We start from the raw sequence: 18,161 nt of genomic DNA, 5'->3' as shown, positions 1-18,161 counted from the left end.
CTCTGATGCATTTGTTTGTCTGATGAAAGCTACTCTAGTCTACCTGCTAGCTTCAGTGCGAAGGGTTTGTTTGATTTAACATGGGTGGGTGGTGGTTTGATGGTCCCTGCATTTTAACAGTTGTCTTAGCGTCCATACAAGGATTCACTGTTCAAGCAGAGAAGAAAAGGAAGGAACGTTAGTAAAATCTACAACAGAAACTGCATTAGGGAGACCAGACTGGGTGCACTAACAGGTGTAAAGTGATGGAAAGTCTACGCAAACGTTCGGGGTGACTGCCCAAACACGAAAGCCCTGCTCATGATTGTTTGGAACCCTCACATAGATAGAATTCTGAAAACCCCCCTTTGCCGAGGCATTAAGTACGACAAAGACATCTTGGACCTGGTTGAGCTGAGCCAGACTGAGCTCAGTACGGTTCTGCCGAGCCGCTTGGATCAGGAGCCACTTGTAGCTGGCACAGCCTGGCTCCCTTAGGGCCTCTTCATAGACTTAGCCAAGGCGAAACAATGGGCCAAAGCCAGGAGAAATCTAACCACAGGCCTGATGCCAGATGGACCAAAAGAGAAACGGAGAAAGAAAGAGAGAACGAGAGAGAGGTGGGATGATGAGTGAGCATCAGCATTGGTATATCTCTTCTTGACTACTTTATAGAGGCTACATTAGAGACATATTAAAGGACATGATTGAAGGGGCATGTGAAAGCTGTTCCACCTTGAGGTCTGTTGTCAAGGCTTTGTGTCACTCTTTCAAAAGCCACTGGCATGAACATAGTGTAGCTAAAAGAGAGGCAAAAAGAAAATAAACAGACGGCTAGGGACAGGCTCATGGAAGGAGCAGAATAGATGTTTGTATTCCTGAATGCAGAGACGTGACTGCATGTCATCAACATGACCGAGTAGTTATTGGATAATTTTTCAAGCACAGTGTCAACTCCTCACTGAATGTCATTTCAGGCTATTTGAAAAAGGGACTTAAGCTCTTTGATGTCTGCTTAATGTGATGGAACCTGGGAGTGAGATTTCTCTCCTTTGTTTATCTTGCCTTCAGCAGAAACGCCATGGTCTTCACTCAAACAAATAATAGCCACCATTTCATGTGGGAGCATTATTTGTCACTAGTTTGTGTTTGAATACACATGTGAGTATGTGTGAAGACATTCAAGCATGTTTAAATTTTTTTTTTCATTTCACTGCCGCATAGTAATATGAAATGGGCTGATATGGAGCGCAGCACTTGCTGTTTTCTTATTTTATTTTGTGGCCAGAAATGTTCTTACTGTGTGCCAGAAAAAAAATGAGCTTTGCAGTGAATCTGAAGAACTGTAGCTCACTCCATCCTCTATGAGTCAGTATGCCTGGCTTTCAGCATAAAGCATTGCATCAGGAACAGTAGACTGTTGTTTATTCATTAGTTTATTCTGCTTTCTTCATCATTAATAAAGATGAGGAGGTCTGATTGTGGAAAAAGCCATTGTGAATTAAGAGGCCGTGTGCCTAAACCCATTCTCTAGTCCTCTTCATGCTTTAGGCTGTTGTCACAATCCAGTAGTGAAATTGCTTGTCAAAAAGCACTTTTTGAAGTTTAGAGGTTACATCAAAAACAGATACTGTATGATGATGTGATGTTAGTTATTTTTAACAGTTGCTAACATGAATTTAAAATTCCCAGTTGACAATTTTAATACTCTTCATGCAGTTATTTGGACGAAACCAGTTTTCCATTTATTTAACCGTTGCTCTGATACAAAATGCATAATAATAAAACAAAACTCCCCCTGCACTCAAAAATGGGTTTTTCTTCTTTTTCCTTCAGTTGGATGTTTGGCAGCCAGGGTGCAGAATGACTTATGTGCAGAGATTGACACTCAAATGGAGAAAGTTTCTCTGTTCTCACCTTAAATCTGAGTTTAAGACGTGTACCTACAGTATGAACGTGGTTTGTGACATCACAACTACCTGTAGTTTGGAGCCATTCGTGGTTCAGTGCACATACACTGGGAGTGGACTTTTCAGTGAGGCATTAGGTAGCTACCAATAAAATATACAAAATAACATAGCAAAACATAATTTAATTTACATTTGAAGCCTCCTTTAAAATAGAGAAAAGAAGGCACAAACTGAGTCTAAATAAAACTATGTAACTGTTAATGATTTGGGCAGCAATTAATAGCAGAAATGGGGCAATTTTAGCAGCAGGAAAACATTCTGGGCCCTATTTTAACCGTGCATGTGCACCGACAAGCATAGCACGGTAGGTCTTAGGCGCATGGATAGTGTGGGTGTCTCTATGCGCACCTGCTATTTTGGTTCATGTTTGTGCAGCAGCACAAAGTGCAAAAGGGCTGGGTGAAGGTGAATATAGATCAGTGGCTGTGGTCTTTATTAAATACTCTCTCAGTCAGTCACATCACTGGTCTCATAGCTATGAAACAGCTGTGCCAATACAGTTAAACATGACAACGACAGCTTAGTGAAAAGAAAGCTTTTCTTCAGGAAAATATCTGGACGGTTCAGAGCGTCATGACATGAACACACATCACCACGAGTCTGCAGCCAAAAACAAGTTGGTGTAGTTTCTTTTCATCAGTTATAATGATAGAAATTCTAAAAAGCAGAAATTCTAAGAAGCAGTTTATATGATTGCATTGGACCAGCGCTATTTCAACTATAATTCTAATGTATCTCACTTCGTAAATGGTCACATAGTTTAGTAATTAATGTTACACAACAGTGGTTGCAATGCAATCTATTTCATGAATAAAACATGAAATGCTACTTTTGCTGAAAAGAAAGTTGGAAAATAGGCTATGATGAGCCCTGGTAACCCAATGTCTCTCTCTCATAAACAGGAAAAATATCGAATTATAACCAACCAGTCCGACGTGTGTAGAGGTGTGTGTGGGTATTCTGTAGCAGCCCGGTATTGTTTTCAGCTGATTTAATGAAGGTAAACACAGTGAACGGCCGCGCGTAATGGCACTGCGCTCTGGTGCAGCACTTCTCTAATCAGAGGCTGCAGATTTATCAACATATCTGTCCTGCTGCCTTCAGATGCTGCAGGGATTTAATGAACTGAAGGAGAAGCTTTTTATACAGTATAAAACAGCTGTGGACTACAGATGCTGTAAAAATCACCCACATTCATTTATAGATACATGCAGACTGATTTACTGACTTTGCTGCTTTAACCACACTAAATGTTATTTTCTGTGCCAATTTTGGATGCAGAGTGTTTAATTTAAATAACTTATGTATATTTCAAGCATTAATCTGTTATTGCAGCACGTTTGCAGCAAATATTTAGTTTGATCCTGTTGATAAAATCACCAAAGCAGATGCAGATTGACATACCAGAAACAGATGTGGTTCTGAGTCATCTGTTTTCAGCGTAACATCTAGGACCAAATTTCAACCGAAATACATCAACTGCCTTTGCACTGCTTTATTTGAGTGAACCACCCACCTGTCTGCGCCTCTCCTCCCACCTGTGCACTGTGTGCTCTGGGCAAAGTGAGTTTCAAGGTCAGGTAAATACCAAACAGTTGGAGCGCTGCTTGCGCTGATAGTTGAGCCTCCACAAAAATTTGGCCCAGTAAGTCAATTAGATTTGCATTGGACCATTTTTTCACCTGTTAGCATTTTGGTTAATCTGCATCATGGAAAAGTCATGCTGCTTTACAGTTACTATTGACATACTACTGTAGCAATTCCAGCTACACTGTATGCATAACAATCACATAGATTACTGAAGACAAAGTGTAAAAATGATGATGATGAGCCAAGTTTGGAAATTATAAGGAGTTTATATGCCTTGTGATCAGACATCCTGATTAAGTCTTTAATTTGTAGCGGTGGAAATGAGGAGTAGATTAAGATTACAATTTATTTTATTGACATTTCTCAGCACTCACATACATACATCTTCTGCCTCTGACCCATTCTATATACTAGGAGCAGCGGGCAGCCGCATTACAGTGCCAGGGGACCAATTCCACTTATTTTTTGCCAGTGGCACTGACAGGAGTATTAACCTTAACATACATGTGTTTGATGGTGGGAGGAAACCAGATGCTAACATGGGGAGAACATGCAAACTCCACACAGAAAGGACCCGGGTTGCTTGCTGTGCTCACTTGCTGTGAGGCAACAGTGCTAACCACTGAGCCACCATGACGCCTAATGGATGGAGTGGATGGAGTGAGTTGGGCTGTGTTGTGTGTGTTTGTGTGTGTGTGTGTGTGGGTATCTTGTGAATAATATCAGTCAGTCATTGCAGAGGATTACAGTGTCTTCAGAGAACATTTCTGTTTTACATTACTTCATTAGGCTCCTTTTGATAACCTTTCATTTCACATTATTAGTTTTCATTTAATCCAGGCCCATGTCTAAGCTGCTGTCTGCAATGTACGGCATGATGGCAAAATCCTGTGGAGAGACAACTCCGCTACAAGTGTAGGGCTGCGTAATTAGGCAATAAGCCACAAGAGGCCAAGCTTTACAGTGATTTTTGAACAGCTGCTGTGAGATGTGTTGTTAGGCACAAGTTGTTGGCTGTTCAAAAAATCTGTGTTAAAATCAGCGCTATTGACTTACTGCCTTTAGCAAATGGTAAAAAAAATCTGAAAATTCTAGGAATAGTAGATGTAAATTAAGTAATAACTATAAGAATTTATCAGAAGTTATCATACGAAAGATTTTCAGGAAATCAAACTCTTTGTGATAGTATTCATAGTTGACATTTTTTGCAGTAGCGATTAGGGCTGTAACTTTTTCAAAATGTCAAGTTTGAATGAATTCAAACTAACAAGTGATTTGTTCATATTAATTTGAACACAACCCATATACAGTAATGTGTCAGTTACAATTTACTGTGAATGTCATTAGCATATATATGGCCAGTGATGTCTATCAATCTCAGAGTGTGTTACCGTTCAGTATAATCTTTATATAGTCCCGTCTGGTGTCATAAAACTGTACTATGTGTCTGGAGATAGCACTGTGTCGGACAAAGTTGTAGAGTTGATGTTGTCCGACGTGGCCCCCGAAATACTTCCTCACACTGCTTCTCAGACGCTTCAGCGTCTTGATTACCTGATCAGCACGGCTTTGCACGCTACTGTCCTTCTCCATTTTTATGTATTAGCTTAGTTTACTGATCAAAGAGCTTGCAATAGGTCAAGCTGATATGGAATTTTAAGAACGCCCTCTAGATCACAAGGCAAATTACTTCAAACGGTCCATTTATAGACTGTAATTTTTGAATTCAAACCGGTCATTGCACTTCAAATATTTAATTTGAATTGAGGTGAATAAAAAGTGATAGACCTAATAGCGAATAAATGTATTTAGTTTACATTCTGTAGTTAACTCTCTATATAGCAGTTTTCATTTTTTAGTGGCATTGCCCACTATTCTTTCATGGGATTGGAATTCCTTACTTACTCATGAGTGATTCACAGGAAATGTTTATTTTTCACCCTCCTACAGCCAGATCAGAGCAAAATTAAGTGACTGCTAATGTAAACCCAACACCTCCTACTGCTGCTAGTTCACATTAAAGGCATTCAAATAGCAAAACACAGGGTGTCTATTAATGTGAAACGCTGATTGTGATTGTTGATGCAAAATGCATCTTCAAAACAAAACGTATTTTTTTATATATATATTGACAGCTTATCAGTGGTGGGTCTTCTGTTTTATATTGGACAAAGTAGAAATGTTTGCTGCCCCCAGAATTCAGGGATCTGTAGTGTTAAACCACACTTTCTGTTACCACCAGTAATCAAATCAACCAAGATTGAAATCTTACAGATTGAATCTTAAAGATCTTTTTGTGCAGTTAGTTACACACGTGACGTAATCCACTCTCTGCAATTTATATCCAGTGCACCCTTTTGCAATAAAGCATCAGCTGTTCAATTTAATTAATTATCCCTGTAAAAGCAACTGTATGCAGCAGCTCACCACTTAGATCAATAGATATACACACAATTGATGGCAAAGAAGCTAAAAACAATGGAAGACTTTAAACCATATGTGGAACTGTTAAAAAATACATTGATAAATAACTATAAATACCTAAACAGCAATCTAAAAGGATACAATCTAAAAAAGATGCCAAAAAGCTGTTGTGCTCTGCTAGCCCTTTTATTTTACAAACCCAGCTAGCAGGTAGTTATTCAAATTGTATCCGGTAAATCACTGCTGCACATATATGGCATTTAATCAGCACCATCTACCCATCCCCTGCTTTTACTGGGGTTTTTTTGAGGTGGGTGGTATAAGTTATTATTACTCCCTATGTGCAATCTTTATTGTATGCAGTGGGAGGGACGTGGTTAGAGCCTAGACACCAAGCATTAACTGTTCATAACTCTGTATTCATACATTAATGAATCTGTTCAAGTTGGCTGACTGAAATTCAGGTTTCAGCTGTGCTAGACAGACATCACATACTTCAGCTGAAAGCTGCAATTTCCTACATCACCAATAAAGCCAACCTATTATACGTTAATGGTCCGAGCCTGTCATCTTTTGTGCATAGTCTGGCATAATTGAAAGACCAGGCTTTTAAATTCCCATCAGTTGTCTCAGAAAATGCTTGGCTCACGCCTAGCTCATTGTGGGCTGCATCACAGACAATACACAGATATTAACGAATGACCTGTGTGACATTAAGTCAAAGTTCTGCTGCAGAAATAGATGATTTGATTGTCATAGAAAGTATCTTTGTTCAGATGCAATATTTAATTGCACTGTTTTTCTTCTCTCCTCTACCTTGAATTATAGCCCCTTCAAATGTTTTCAAAGAAGAAATGAGTGTTCATGGTCTCCTTTAAAACAATAACAGGCTGATGTGTTCCTCTTCTCAGTTAATGCCTCCGCTGGAAAGCATTTAGTGTCAATTCTGTATAAATGGATTATTGTTTACAGATGCTGGAAGAGGATATGAGAGCTCACTAACAATTTCTATCTGCTACAACCAGCACTTTGCATTGCCGGCCATCTGTTTGCCAAAATGAATCTTCAACAAGGGTTTGTCAAAAGACCAGTGATGACAAAGTGGTCAGCTCTATGAATTTGAACTGGTTACAGAAGTATACAGGTTAAGTTGTTGTTCAAACAACAACATCCCTGACGTTTATTTGGAGTGACTAGCATTCTCTCTCCTCCATCTCCTCCTGGCAAATGGTAGATCTGTTTACTGCTGATAATCTTATCAGATTCAAATTTCACTCGTCATCCTGTCCCTACAAATCTTCATCCCTTTGATCAATCATCCCTGTGATATAATGAAAGTTAATCTGAGCAATCTACCGTCTTGTCTGCAGGGCTGAAGAGCCGCGAGGTGATGATCAACGTGTCACGTCAGCAGGTGGAGGACTTTCACGGCCCAGAGGATTACTGGTGTCTGTGCGTCGCCTGGAGCCACCTGGGAACCTCCAAGAGCCGCAAAGCAACAGTGCGGATCGCCTGTAAGCAACTCCATGTCACTTTGATACCAGACTGACCTTGTTGTCCCTGCAAAGGTTATTCCTCTTCAAACTGGTGGCATGATTTTGTTGAAGGAATAATATTTCCATGTCCATGTACGTATGTGTGAAGGGAGAAGGTCACACATGAAACAGGGACTATTTTAGTGTGCATCTTTACGTGCTCCTTCATGCTGTTCTTTAATGTAAGTTGTTTATTCTCTCCCCTAGATCTGAGGAAGAACTTTGAGCAGGACCCCCAAGGCACTGAGGTGCCTCTGAATGGCATGATTGTGTTGCACTGTCGTCCCCCAGAGGGAGTGCCTGTGGCTGAGGTGAGGGCTTCTTGCACTTCAAACAAGTAACATTTTCTCCTGTGCTGCCTGGAGAGGAGCAGTCACCTGTCTGCTTTACTTACAGTGTAACTGTGTTTTCACCATACAACGTTTTGTTACTCCCCAGCCGCAGCAGTCGCAGACACATCTATTTTTCTCTTCAGTTTTACTAGAAGCCAGAGCTGCAGTTGATGAGCTGCAGACGCCATTCGTTTGGTTTCTCGGGCTCACTCTGCGCCAGTTAGAGTGATCATTCATATACTGGGAGTAATATCTATCCATGTGCATTGCTGTGCTCTCTGCTATGTTCTCTGGTAAAAGGATGTACAGCTATGACTTATTTAGATGTCATGTATTCATTTCACTCACTATCGTTCCCTCTCTCTCGCTCTGTGCTCTGTGTGTGCATGTGTGTGTGTGTGTGTGTGCGTCTGAAAGCGAGAGCCTGTCATTGCCATTTTAATTTTTACTATGAATATAAAATGAGGCTCTCACGGACAGTCCTGGTGAATGGTGAGTGTTGTGCTGCGCTCTGATGTTGAGTGGATGTGGACTTTCATGTGGAGGCTCTGTAGGCAGATATGTCAATATCAAAGCGTGTGTGCCCAAGCATCTGAAGCTTTGCATTTACTTAAAGGCACAGCCCGTGATCCATACGTAAACAAAGTGACAGCCCTACCAGCAAGTTTCAAAGCGCAGGACTGGAACCCTGCTATTACTCCCGAATTGATTGACAGATGCTTACATACACTGACTAATGAGTTATTAATGTTTGATGAAGCTAATGGTTAAAGCTATGTTTACATCAGTAATATACGTAAACACAGGAGTAAAGCAAGAAAGAGCTCGCTTTCAATTTTAAGGGTACTTGAGGGGGTTCACATCCATTTTCATCTGTGCAGGACTCATGGCTGTTTTTATACATGGTCCTCAAATTTTAATGGCATGGCAATGATCCTAAACATATTACTTTAAGCACCCATAGAAAAACAGACTATAAATTATTAATCATTTAGAACCAGTTCCCATTCATAACTGGATTTTTTCAGGCATAGACAGGTGTTTCGAATGCTTTATCTACCCCCTGTTTCCCTGCACGAGGACGGACTATTAAAAATAATCTTGATATTACGCACAATCAAACAACTAACTACAGCCTCAAAATGACTATGAATCAACACCTGTCACGGTGTCAACAAAAAATGCTTCACTAACACGGGATTTTGTGGGAGGATTTGTGGGCTTATTGGATTGAATTGCAATGTGTAAATGAGTAGAAAACTGGTTATTTCAGCATAGATCACTGAAACTGGTATTGGTACTGGTATTATGAGTTTCACAGTCTTCTGTCTGAACCCTGGGTCCTTCCACATGCAGCTTTAATGGCTGCACCAATTTAGGGCTGCTAGGTCTGTCCTCATTTAGCTGGTAATTAAAGTATTTGCCTCTCTGTTGTGGTGTCTAATGATATGAGGATTGTTTTGTTTTGGCTTATATTTTTATATTTTTTTATAATGTCACAGCTGAAAATGAGTACAAAAAAACATTGTTAGCATTAGCTAGCTCACTTAACCTAAGTGAATGCAGGAGACAGGATACTTAGTAGTCATTTTTTCCTCCATTAATCATAAATTTGTGCATAGAACAGGCACATTCCCACTGAAAATTTAGTGTTTTACCTTGTATGAAAGAATTTTGTTTTGCTTTCACAAAGTCTAGCTTGAAATACCCTTTGATCAAAAAGTATTATTTATTATTATTAAGTATTATTTTATTATTTATCATTGATCAAAAAGTATTATTTATGCTTTTTGCAGATGGTATCATTATTTTTCTTTAAACAAATGCACAAATATCAGACCAACATAGATGAATGACAGCTCCATTACATGTTTTTCAGTGTTCAGACAAGTCAGTAAATTAGTTTTTTTTTTTAGGGCTAAACTTTACTTGTTGAGTCACCTGACTTAAATCCAACTGAGCATGTAGACGTTTTACTTGCTACAGGCTAGACTGGAACCAAAAAGCCTCTGAAACAAGAAGTTAACAACTACAAAGAAGACTGCAACACAGATGTGACAGAGCATCACTTGGGAAGACAGCAAGTGTCTGCTAACATCTGTAGACTTCAGACAGTGTTTGATTGAAAAGGATTTTTACCAAACACTTATGTTAGCTTGTTTAATGGCATTTGATCCCCTAAAATTGGAGGACTATACAAAAAGGGTTAAAAATGTAACACTGCTCATCTTAAATTCAAGCTGAAAGTCAGCACTTGAGTGTAAATAAACCTAAAATTTATACAACAGAAACCTTTTCTCCGACTAGCTGCATTATTGGATCTGTATTGTTATAATAAAACATTGATCACCTAGAAAAATGTAGACTGGGCCTTTAAGATTCCTTAAAGATGACAGTGGACTCCTTCCAAAGCACACATAATGCACGTGAAACTGTGTTTGTGCATTTTGTGTGTGTGTGTGGTGTGTGATGAATGATTCAGCTCACACAAATGGAGCATCGGTGTACCATGAGTCTCCCCCATGCATTGTGGTCATCAAATAGGCAACTCCTCATGCATTCATTAATGTGACTCCAACTAACAAAGAGAATGGTAATAGTAAATAATGCAGGGACAAATCCAGCTCCCTCTAGTACTTGCACTGGGGAAAAAACTCACATCCAGAGTTGGGGATGCGGCTGTACTTTTCTCTTTTCATGACTTTAGGCATTGCTGAAAGGTTAAAGCCTTTTTTTGTAACCAGCTCTGTGAAATTTGGCTCAGAGAGAAGCTGAGGCTCAGCTACAGTTTAGGTTGAAGGAATTGAGGTCATGATGCAGCGTGATCTGCTGAACTGTATTTGTATTCTGCAGCGTATTTATTTTGGTCATGACATTTATTTGAATCTTTCATACTTCTGCAATTTGCAAGGGATCCTGATGGAAATTAATACACGTGATGTTTAGGAAATGCGAACAGTTAATTTTTGTGACTGACAATAAATGCTCAGTTGACTACATGCAAATGAAATGAGCTCCAACTTTGCATGCCGTTTTAAGACACAAACGCTGTACAGCCGACTTTACAGCTTGAAATCCCCTTATGTCACTGCTCTGCTCATGTTCTCAGAGGCAACACTAACAGTGTGAGAGAGAAGAACTTTATCCGCATCTCGCTGTAACTAAGCCACCCGGGAGTTTACTGGGCTGCTGTGCAGGATGTTAATGAAAATCAGAGAATGCCATATTATCTGTCCCAGCAGTGATAGAGGCAATAATCTGTGCACACTGTTAAGTCAGACCACAGAGAATATATCATAGTAAAACAGCTTAAGTCTGCTTCAGTTTATTGGTGACAAGAGTCAAGATGGCCAAATCGTTTCAATTGGCTCCACATTTTATAGACAGAGAGAGAGAAGTTTAACCTTAATCCTACCGACTGGGGTACCCGCAGACCCTAGAGATATACTGTTTATCATATCTCACAGGTGCTTTATTCTGTCATTACAATTTTTCATGACTTTGTCAATTAGTTTGTTCCTAATGACCTCATATCATTGTTTTCTGTTTCTGTTTTAATTAGTGCTTTTTAAAAAATACCACTGTATCGTGGTCCAGGGGGACCCCAGTCAAAAGCACCCAATTGTGCCTATGCAGCTTTAATAGAAGGAACTATTTATTGAGTTCACGTTTGCCAATTTAAAATATCACACACTATCGGGGGGGTAGGGGCTCTCTGTCAGTCAAGGCTTTGTGGAAAGATTGTACTTGGGATAAAAGCTGCAATTTGTATTAAAGGAAAGTATATATTTTAGTTTTACACAATATGCAAATAATTTCAAACAATTTCAGATGACATCAATTACATTACTAATAATGTTCTGAGAAGAAATAAGTTAACATTTTGCTATGATGGTTGTTTCTTACAGTAGTTTACTCTCGGGGTCTTCAGGGACCTCGGTCAGAAGTCCTTGTATGTTAAATATGTTGGTAGGATTACTGGCTGTGATAAAATAATAATGATAACACATGCAAAGAGTCAGAGATCATTATGGCTATGATAATGAATGTAGCTCTAAGAAAACAAAAGGAGAACCATCAGAAACTAAAAAACATAATAACTGTCTGAGTTTACACATTGTATTTTTGAACTTGCTGGACAAAATTTTGTTGTATTGCAAAGCAATAGTAGATCTCCTGAGCAGCTGTCAATATTTTGACAAACATCTATAGTACTCAGCAGCGTGATTAGATTAGCTATGATTAGATGGTTGTTCCTAAAAGAAATAAATTGTACGAAGACATTTTTTCCTAACATCATGGTTAACTCCCCTAAAACTCATTCACAATCAAAATAGCTGTTACTACGTAGCCTATTTTATCACTCCAATGTGTGGCTGCAACTAACAACTAAAATTCATTATCAATTAATCTGCAGATTATTTTTCTAGATCAATAGATTCATCGTTTTGTCTGTAAAATGTCAGAAAATTGTGAAAATTTTGTAATTTCCCAGAGACCAATGTCATAATGTATCTTGCTTTATTAAGATATTCAGTTTACTGACACATATGACACCTTAAAGTTTCAAATCCTCACATTTTAGAAACTTCAACCAGTAAATATTTGACATTTTATCTTAAAAAAATATTAACGATTATCAAATTATCAGAATAGTTCATTTAATTTTCTGTTGATTGACTAATCCATCAATTATATATCGATGCAGCTCTACTCCAGTGTATTGAATAACTGATTTACATTTGGAGATACTGTATTTTTCAGAACCTAGAAAGAGATTAGTTCATCCAGCTGGAGAAACAGTTCATGTTAAAGTCCAAAAACTGTCAAACATCTGTTGTACAGCTACAGAAAATTCAAAAAACTTAGCCAGCCCTTAATGAGTGACTGTGGCTGGCTTGATACACCTAAAAGTTTAGTGGTGTAAAGGAAAAAAAGGTCTCCAATAACTTCAGAAAAAAACTGTTTTACAATCATTAGCCCCACATTAACCGCCCAAGTATTCTTTACCAAGTGTAATTAATCATCAAGCCTCTCATCCAAAGTCATTTGAAGTGCTTAAAATGTAATTATTCAGTGATAAACATTACATTTCCAGAGACGGTGTGCAGATAAACCAAGGACACGACAAGGGTTTAGCCACCCCCGCCTCTAGAATATGCTGCTGTCAGATTTCGAGGGCTCATTTGTTTAATGTGATTTCATGAAAGTCATTGTTGCATTGAGAAAAGGCCATATATGACTGAGGGAAGGCGGGGAGGTTGGAGGCATGAGGGAAGTGAAAGGAGGAGGGCGCTTGCTAATGAAACTCAACCTTAATTGAATCAGATGGAACAAAACCTACTGCAATGCTTTGTCTTCATGTCGCTTTCACTTCCCATTTAAATGATTGTAAATGTAGGTCATTACATTTGCTTTCAGTGTCTGATGCAGGGAGGAATTGGTATGACTTGATCAGGACATGCTTTTTTGTGTCGAGTTTATGATGGTTACCTTTTTGAAAATAAACACGGAGTGCTCCGGGCCTCTCGGCTTTCTCTTCAAACAGCTTGAAGCTATCAGAAAAATGAAACTGTGCAGTGGTTCATGGACCGCTATTTGATACTGCTTTCAGTACATCATGGGTTCATTTCGTTTGGTCTCTCTCTGCTGTGGCTGGAAATGAACTGTTACTAAACAAGAGAAAAGTTACAGCGAAAAACTTTCAGAGGGACAAAGTGCTGATTCTCTTTGAGGATTTCATCAATGATCAGTTTAACTTAGCTGTTGTTTAATGGTCAACATAGTGACCTTGACACCACGTAACCTTACCCCCAGAAGACTGCCGTAAGGCCTGGTCGGCTGGGTTAGGTGTGGTGTAGTTCAACACCGGTTGCTGCTATCTAAGTGGAACAAATTTGCCAATTAAGCAAATCCGTTTCCTGTCCTCCCCAGGCACTGGCTTATCGGGCTCATTTGAGCCTGTCCTGTCCCTGCCTTCTCATCAGCATGTGCATCTCTCTATCACTTTCCCCCGAAGGGGAGACTCTAAGACCGACACAGAATGCAAATTACACTCTGGGTTTATACACTTCCTGCAGCTAACACTAGAAAAGAGTAAAGGAGGGGCAGACAGAGAGGGAGATTAATCAAAGCAAGAACATGAGACAGAAAAACCAACCACAGTACAAGACAATTATTTTAATTTACTTTGGTGTAAGAATTCCTGAAGATAAGTCCTCCAAAAAAAAAATGGAAAGACACCACCAAACAGATTTCACATATTGTATTCCTACAATCATAGAGCAACTAGAGAGGAAATGATGAAATCGGTTACATTAAAGAAGACAAAAACTGAGGCTGTAGACTGGTTTAAAGTTACACTGTTCTACATCTACTGTTTATTGTTGCAACTTTTACACAAATGTTGAGCTCATTTGCTCTTTACAACAACGTGATTAGGATTCAGATTCAAAAGTATTCATGGTTTCCAATCAAGGTTTCCGTTTCTTAAAAGTAATTCTATTTTATTTTTTCATGAAATTGACTTTCTGAAATGGGATATTACTAAGGCGGTTCTAAAAAAACGTATTTTTATTTTGGGGTGGCGGCAGCAGGAGCCCTCCATCTTTGTCTATGAATACACAGAAAACACACATGGTATTTTTGAAAGTGCAGACACATATGCAGCAAAAATGTTTGTAATATTTTAAATAAGAGAATAACACACACAAGCTGATTTTAAAAAAAAACAAAGCAATAAACATAAAAATAGTACAAATAAAGACATATAACAAACAAGAATATATATTCAGTATATACTATATATACTTTACTTGAGTATTTCAGTTTTATGCTGTTTAATATTCTATTTCACTGAATTTCAGAGGGAAATTTAGTTAGATAATTACATAATAGTTACATGAAACAAATGATAAGCTTCTAAAATACAAGTTAATAATTGTTAAAGATTAAACCGGTGGTTCCTGACCTTGTGAGAAAAAAGCTGTCTAGTTGGATTCTTATCGTGTTTCAGATGTGTTTGAGTTGTTTGCAGCTCCATCAAAGAATGATTTCCACTCTAAACGTCTAGTTTAACTGTATATGAAGTAGTTAAACAGCTTCACATGCACCAGATACAACAGTAAAATGTTGCTTATAAACTGATGCATCAGTATTAACTACTAATAATCTAATAATGTCATACTACATAATACATTTTTCTGATAATGTTTTTGTTTACTTGGGAGGATTTTGAGTGATTCTGTTAAACAAGTATTTTTACATTAATGTATTACTTTTATTTACAGTAAGTAAAGGATCTGAATACTTCCTCCACCGCTAATAGCCACAGTACAAAACACTGCTGATACTGGGAACAAGGACACAAAATGTCAGAGACACGTAAACATCCTAAACAATTCAACAGTATTGCAAAGCAGATGACTGAATGATCCTTAGTAAAGGGCAGATCAATACCGCAGTAATCAATATTTCAACACTCAAACGCGGCTCATTTGTTATTGATACCAGCTAAAAAGGATTGATTAGAAAGTTGTTGTCTTTTATAAGGGCGGTTGCACAATTCTGGAAGACATAAATGCACTCAGACAGCACGTGTTTGTTCCATTAAACAGACCCTGGTGACAAAAGGATCCCAGTAGTGCACAGCACAGGCATCCTCCTGCAGTCTGTTTTTGTAAATTTAGCAGTTAGGAATCGATTTTATTTTGTTTTTTTTAATTACACTTATTATTATCTTTCTTGTTAAGTATAAAAGTTCATATTTTATGTTGTTTTATGTTGTTGTGCACCACATTTGTGGTGCAGGTGTTGTGCAGGTGTTACAGATAATTCAACTTAAAGGTAATACAGTCATGTATTTGTTGTATTGTATTCTATTCACCTGTAAGGTATTCCTGTTTCTGTTCTATCTGTATTCCTGTTACTATCTACACTGTAAATGAGATGAAAAAAAAAACTTCTCTGCGTTGCTCTAATAACTGATTAATGAAAAATTGCTGCATAATAGACAATAGCTGTACATTCATCCAGCTAGTTATTTTTTCCTTGCTACATTGTGATAGAAATGAGTTTTGTCATTGAAGGAAATGTTTTATGTAATACAGTGTAGCCCGTCGCATTTACTTCTACCGTGTATTTCCTGAGGTGACTTATTATCCACTAAAGGTTGAAATATATTTAATTTACTCAACATAATGGTTAAAATCTAGGTACCTGTCAAGTTTAATCTCAGCGCTCCTCTATAAATATGCATCCCATCTGAATATGTGTTGAGATTGAACAAAGGGTTGAGGGTTAATTTTCAATTCAGTGAATTACCCACGATATTACACCATTACATTTTATAGAGGAGCCTGCTGCCTGCAGGAAAAATTTTTGTTTTAGTTGATGTTTTTTTTCTTAAATAAATGAAAGTGAATTTCCAAGTAATTTGATGTCTTACAACTTAAATTACTTATATTACTTATATAACTTGATATGCAATGTGTGTGGTCACAGAACTGACCTCACAGCTCTGAACGTATATAATTATATAAGTTCTTCTTATCTAATAGTTGGTGACAAATAGCTTCATCGCCATTTAATTAATGTGACCTTTTCTCACATCACCGGCAGTTAAGTAAAAATACCCTGCAATTTTATTTAGAGTGATAAATGTGAAGCAATAAAAGACTTCAAGAGCTGAAGTATGAATTTTCCTCTTAATGTAATTTTGTTTCTTGTATAACAGTAGATAACCTGTGGTTCAGTTCAAAAAAAAAAAAAAAGTTCATTATCAGCACAGCTTCTAAACACTGTCTGTCGGTGACATTAGAGATGCCTTTGAGATGTTTTTTTTTTTTTTCTTTTTTGAATACTGCAGACAATACACAAATGTGACCCTGTTAAAAACAACAGAGCTCACCTCTGTCATCTTTCGGCTGTTGTATTTTCAGTGAAGGTGATTAAGTACAAACCCCCTACTTGTCAAGGTTAATTCCCTACTTCTCAGATACTCTCAGGACCACAGTCAGTTAGTAGAAAGTAAACTTTGTGCAATCAGAGGAACTTACTTTATAAGACTATACAATCTCTCAGACAGATAGATAGATAGATAGATAGATAGATAGATAGATAGATAGATAGATAGATAGATAGATAGATAGATAGATAGATAGATAGATAAATAGATAGATAGATAGGTCAAGAAGGAGAGTGTCAGTGCTTGAAGCAACATACAAGATTATAATGTGATTGCGTGAATAATCCTTTAAAATGCAGTGAGGCATGAGCATAGTAATCGGTATGATGAAACCATGAGATAAGGGTGAATTTTGTATGATTAAACTAAATATTTTCACTGTTTCTCCACTGTGGAGGGTTGAAACTGACTGCTTGCATAATTGAGTAGATTGATGTTAGCAGCTGTGGAGAATGTAATACAGCGCGGACAGCAGCACGGAGGTTGATTAGACACTGCAGGTGTGAAATAGTGAGAAGCTAAAAATGAAGAAAAAGGATTGATAGGATGACCAATGCAAGCTACCAGTGGTCGGTTGGGTTGTCTGGAGCCAAATGATGAAAAAAGTTAAATTAAAGGCACATGATGAAAGACTTCTTGGGCCATCAAAAGGAGAAAAAAAAATAAAACGCTTGTGACAACATGACTCCTGATTTATTGATTTCCCAGCTCAATTTTTTCATCCAGGGTGCTTCGAAAGAGCAAAGCAATCTCTGAGTTTGTTGGCTGTTGTTATATTCCCTCGGCAAATGGACACTCTCCACAAACACACACACACTCGTGCACACACACACACACACACACACACTATAGTACAACCCCATGCACAAACACATGGAGCTCCCAGTGGGGCGGAGTTTTTAATCCTCAAATACACTGCCATAAATCAAACTCCACTCCCTCGTGCCCCGGCTCGTCTCTCTCAATGAAAAGCTCAATCCAGTGGCACATTAATAGCAATTTACAGGGGCAGTCATGCAAGGAGAGGAGCATCAACAGAGCGTCCTTTATTTTGTAATTCCTTATTACTTGCACTCACTACACGGCCTCGGAATTGGTAACAGCAGAAGATGTGACCTACCTACTGCTACACTCCCTCTGAGGGGATGTCAGTCTGTTATACTATTCCCCAAAACCCCCCGGTCTTGTAATCAGAACGTGTCCCCTCACTTATGCAGCAGAGATATCATCTTAATTCTACGCTTTCTTCTTCATGTAAAAAAAAAAAAAAACAACAAAAAAACTGGTGCATACATTACCCACAATGCAACTCGACTGCAGACAGTTTGGTCAGATATACATATTTATTATTCTAGTAGCGGTTAAT

The 18,161-nt window shown here is 38.2% G+C and overlaps 1 protein-coding gene across 2 annotated transcripts in view; it reads left to right on the top strand.

The window, feature by feature from the left end:
* Nucleotides 1–18,161, top strand: part of LOC137170812 (netrin receptor UNC5D-like) — a 181,354-nt gene that overhangs the window by 131,405 nt on the left and 31,788 nt on the right. For both annotated transcript variants that reach the window (XM_067574396.1, XM_067574397.1), the window contains 2 exons: nt 7,334–7,477; nt 7,706–7,809. In XM_067574396.1, coding sequence (XP_067430497.1) covers nt 7,334–7,477; nt 7,706–7,809 — 248 coding nt within the window. The remainder of the gene's footprint in view (nt 1–7,333; nt 7,478–7,705; nt 7,810–18,161) is intronic.

Source organism: Thunnus thynnus, chromosome 19 (genome assembly GCF_963924715.1).
Source record: "Thunnus thynnus chromosome 19, fThuThy2.1, whole genome shotgun sequence".
Taxonomy (NCBI): Eukaryota; Metazoa; Chordata; class Actinopteri; order Scombriformes; family Scombridae; genus Thunnus; species Thunnus thynnus.
Note: the sequence above shows the minus strand (reverse complement) of the source record. Positions and strands in the feature narration are given on the sequence as shown.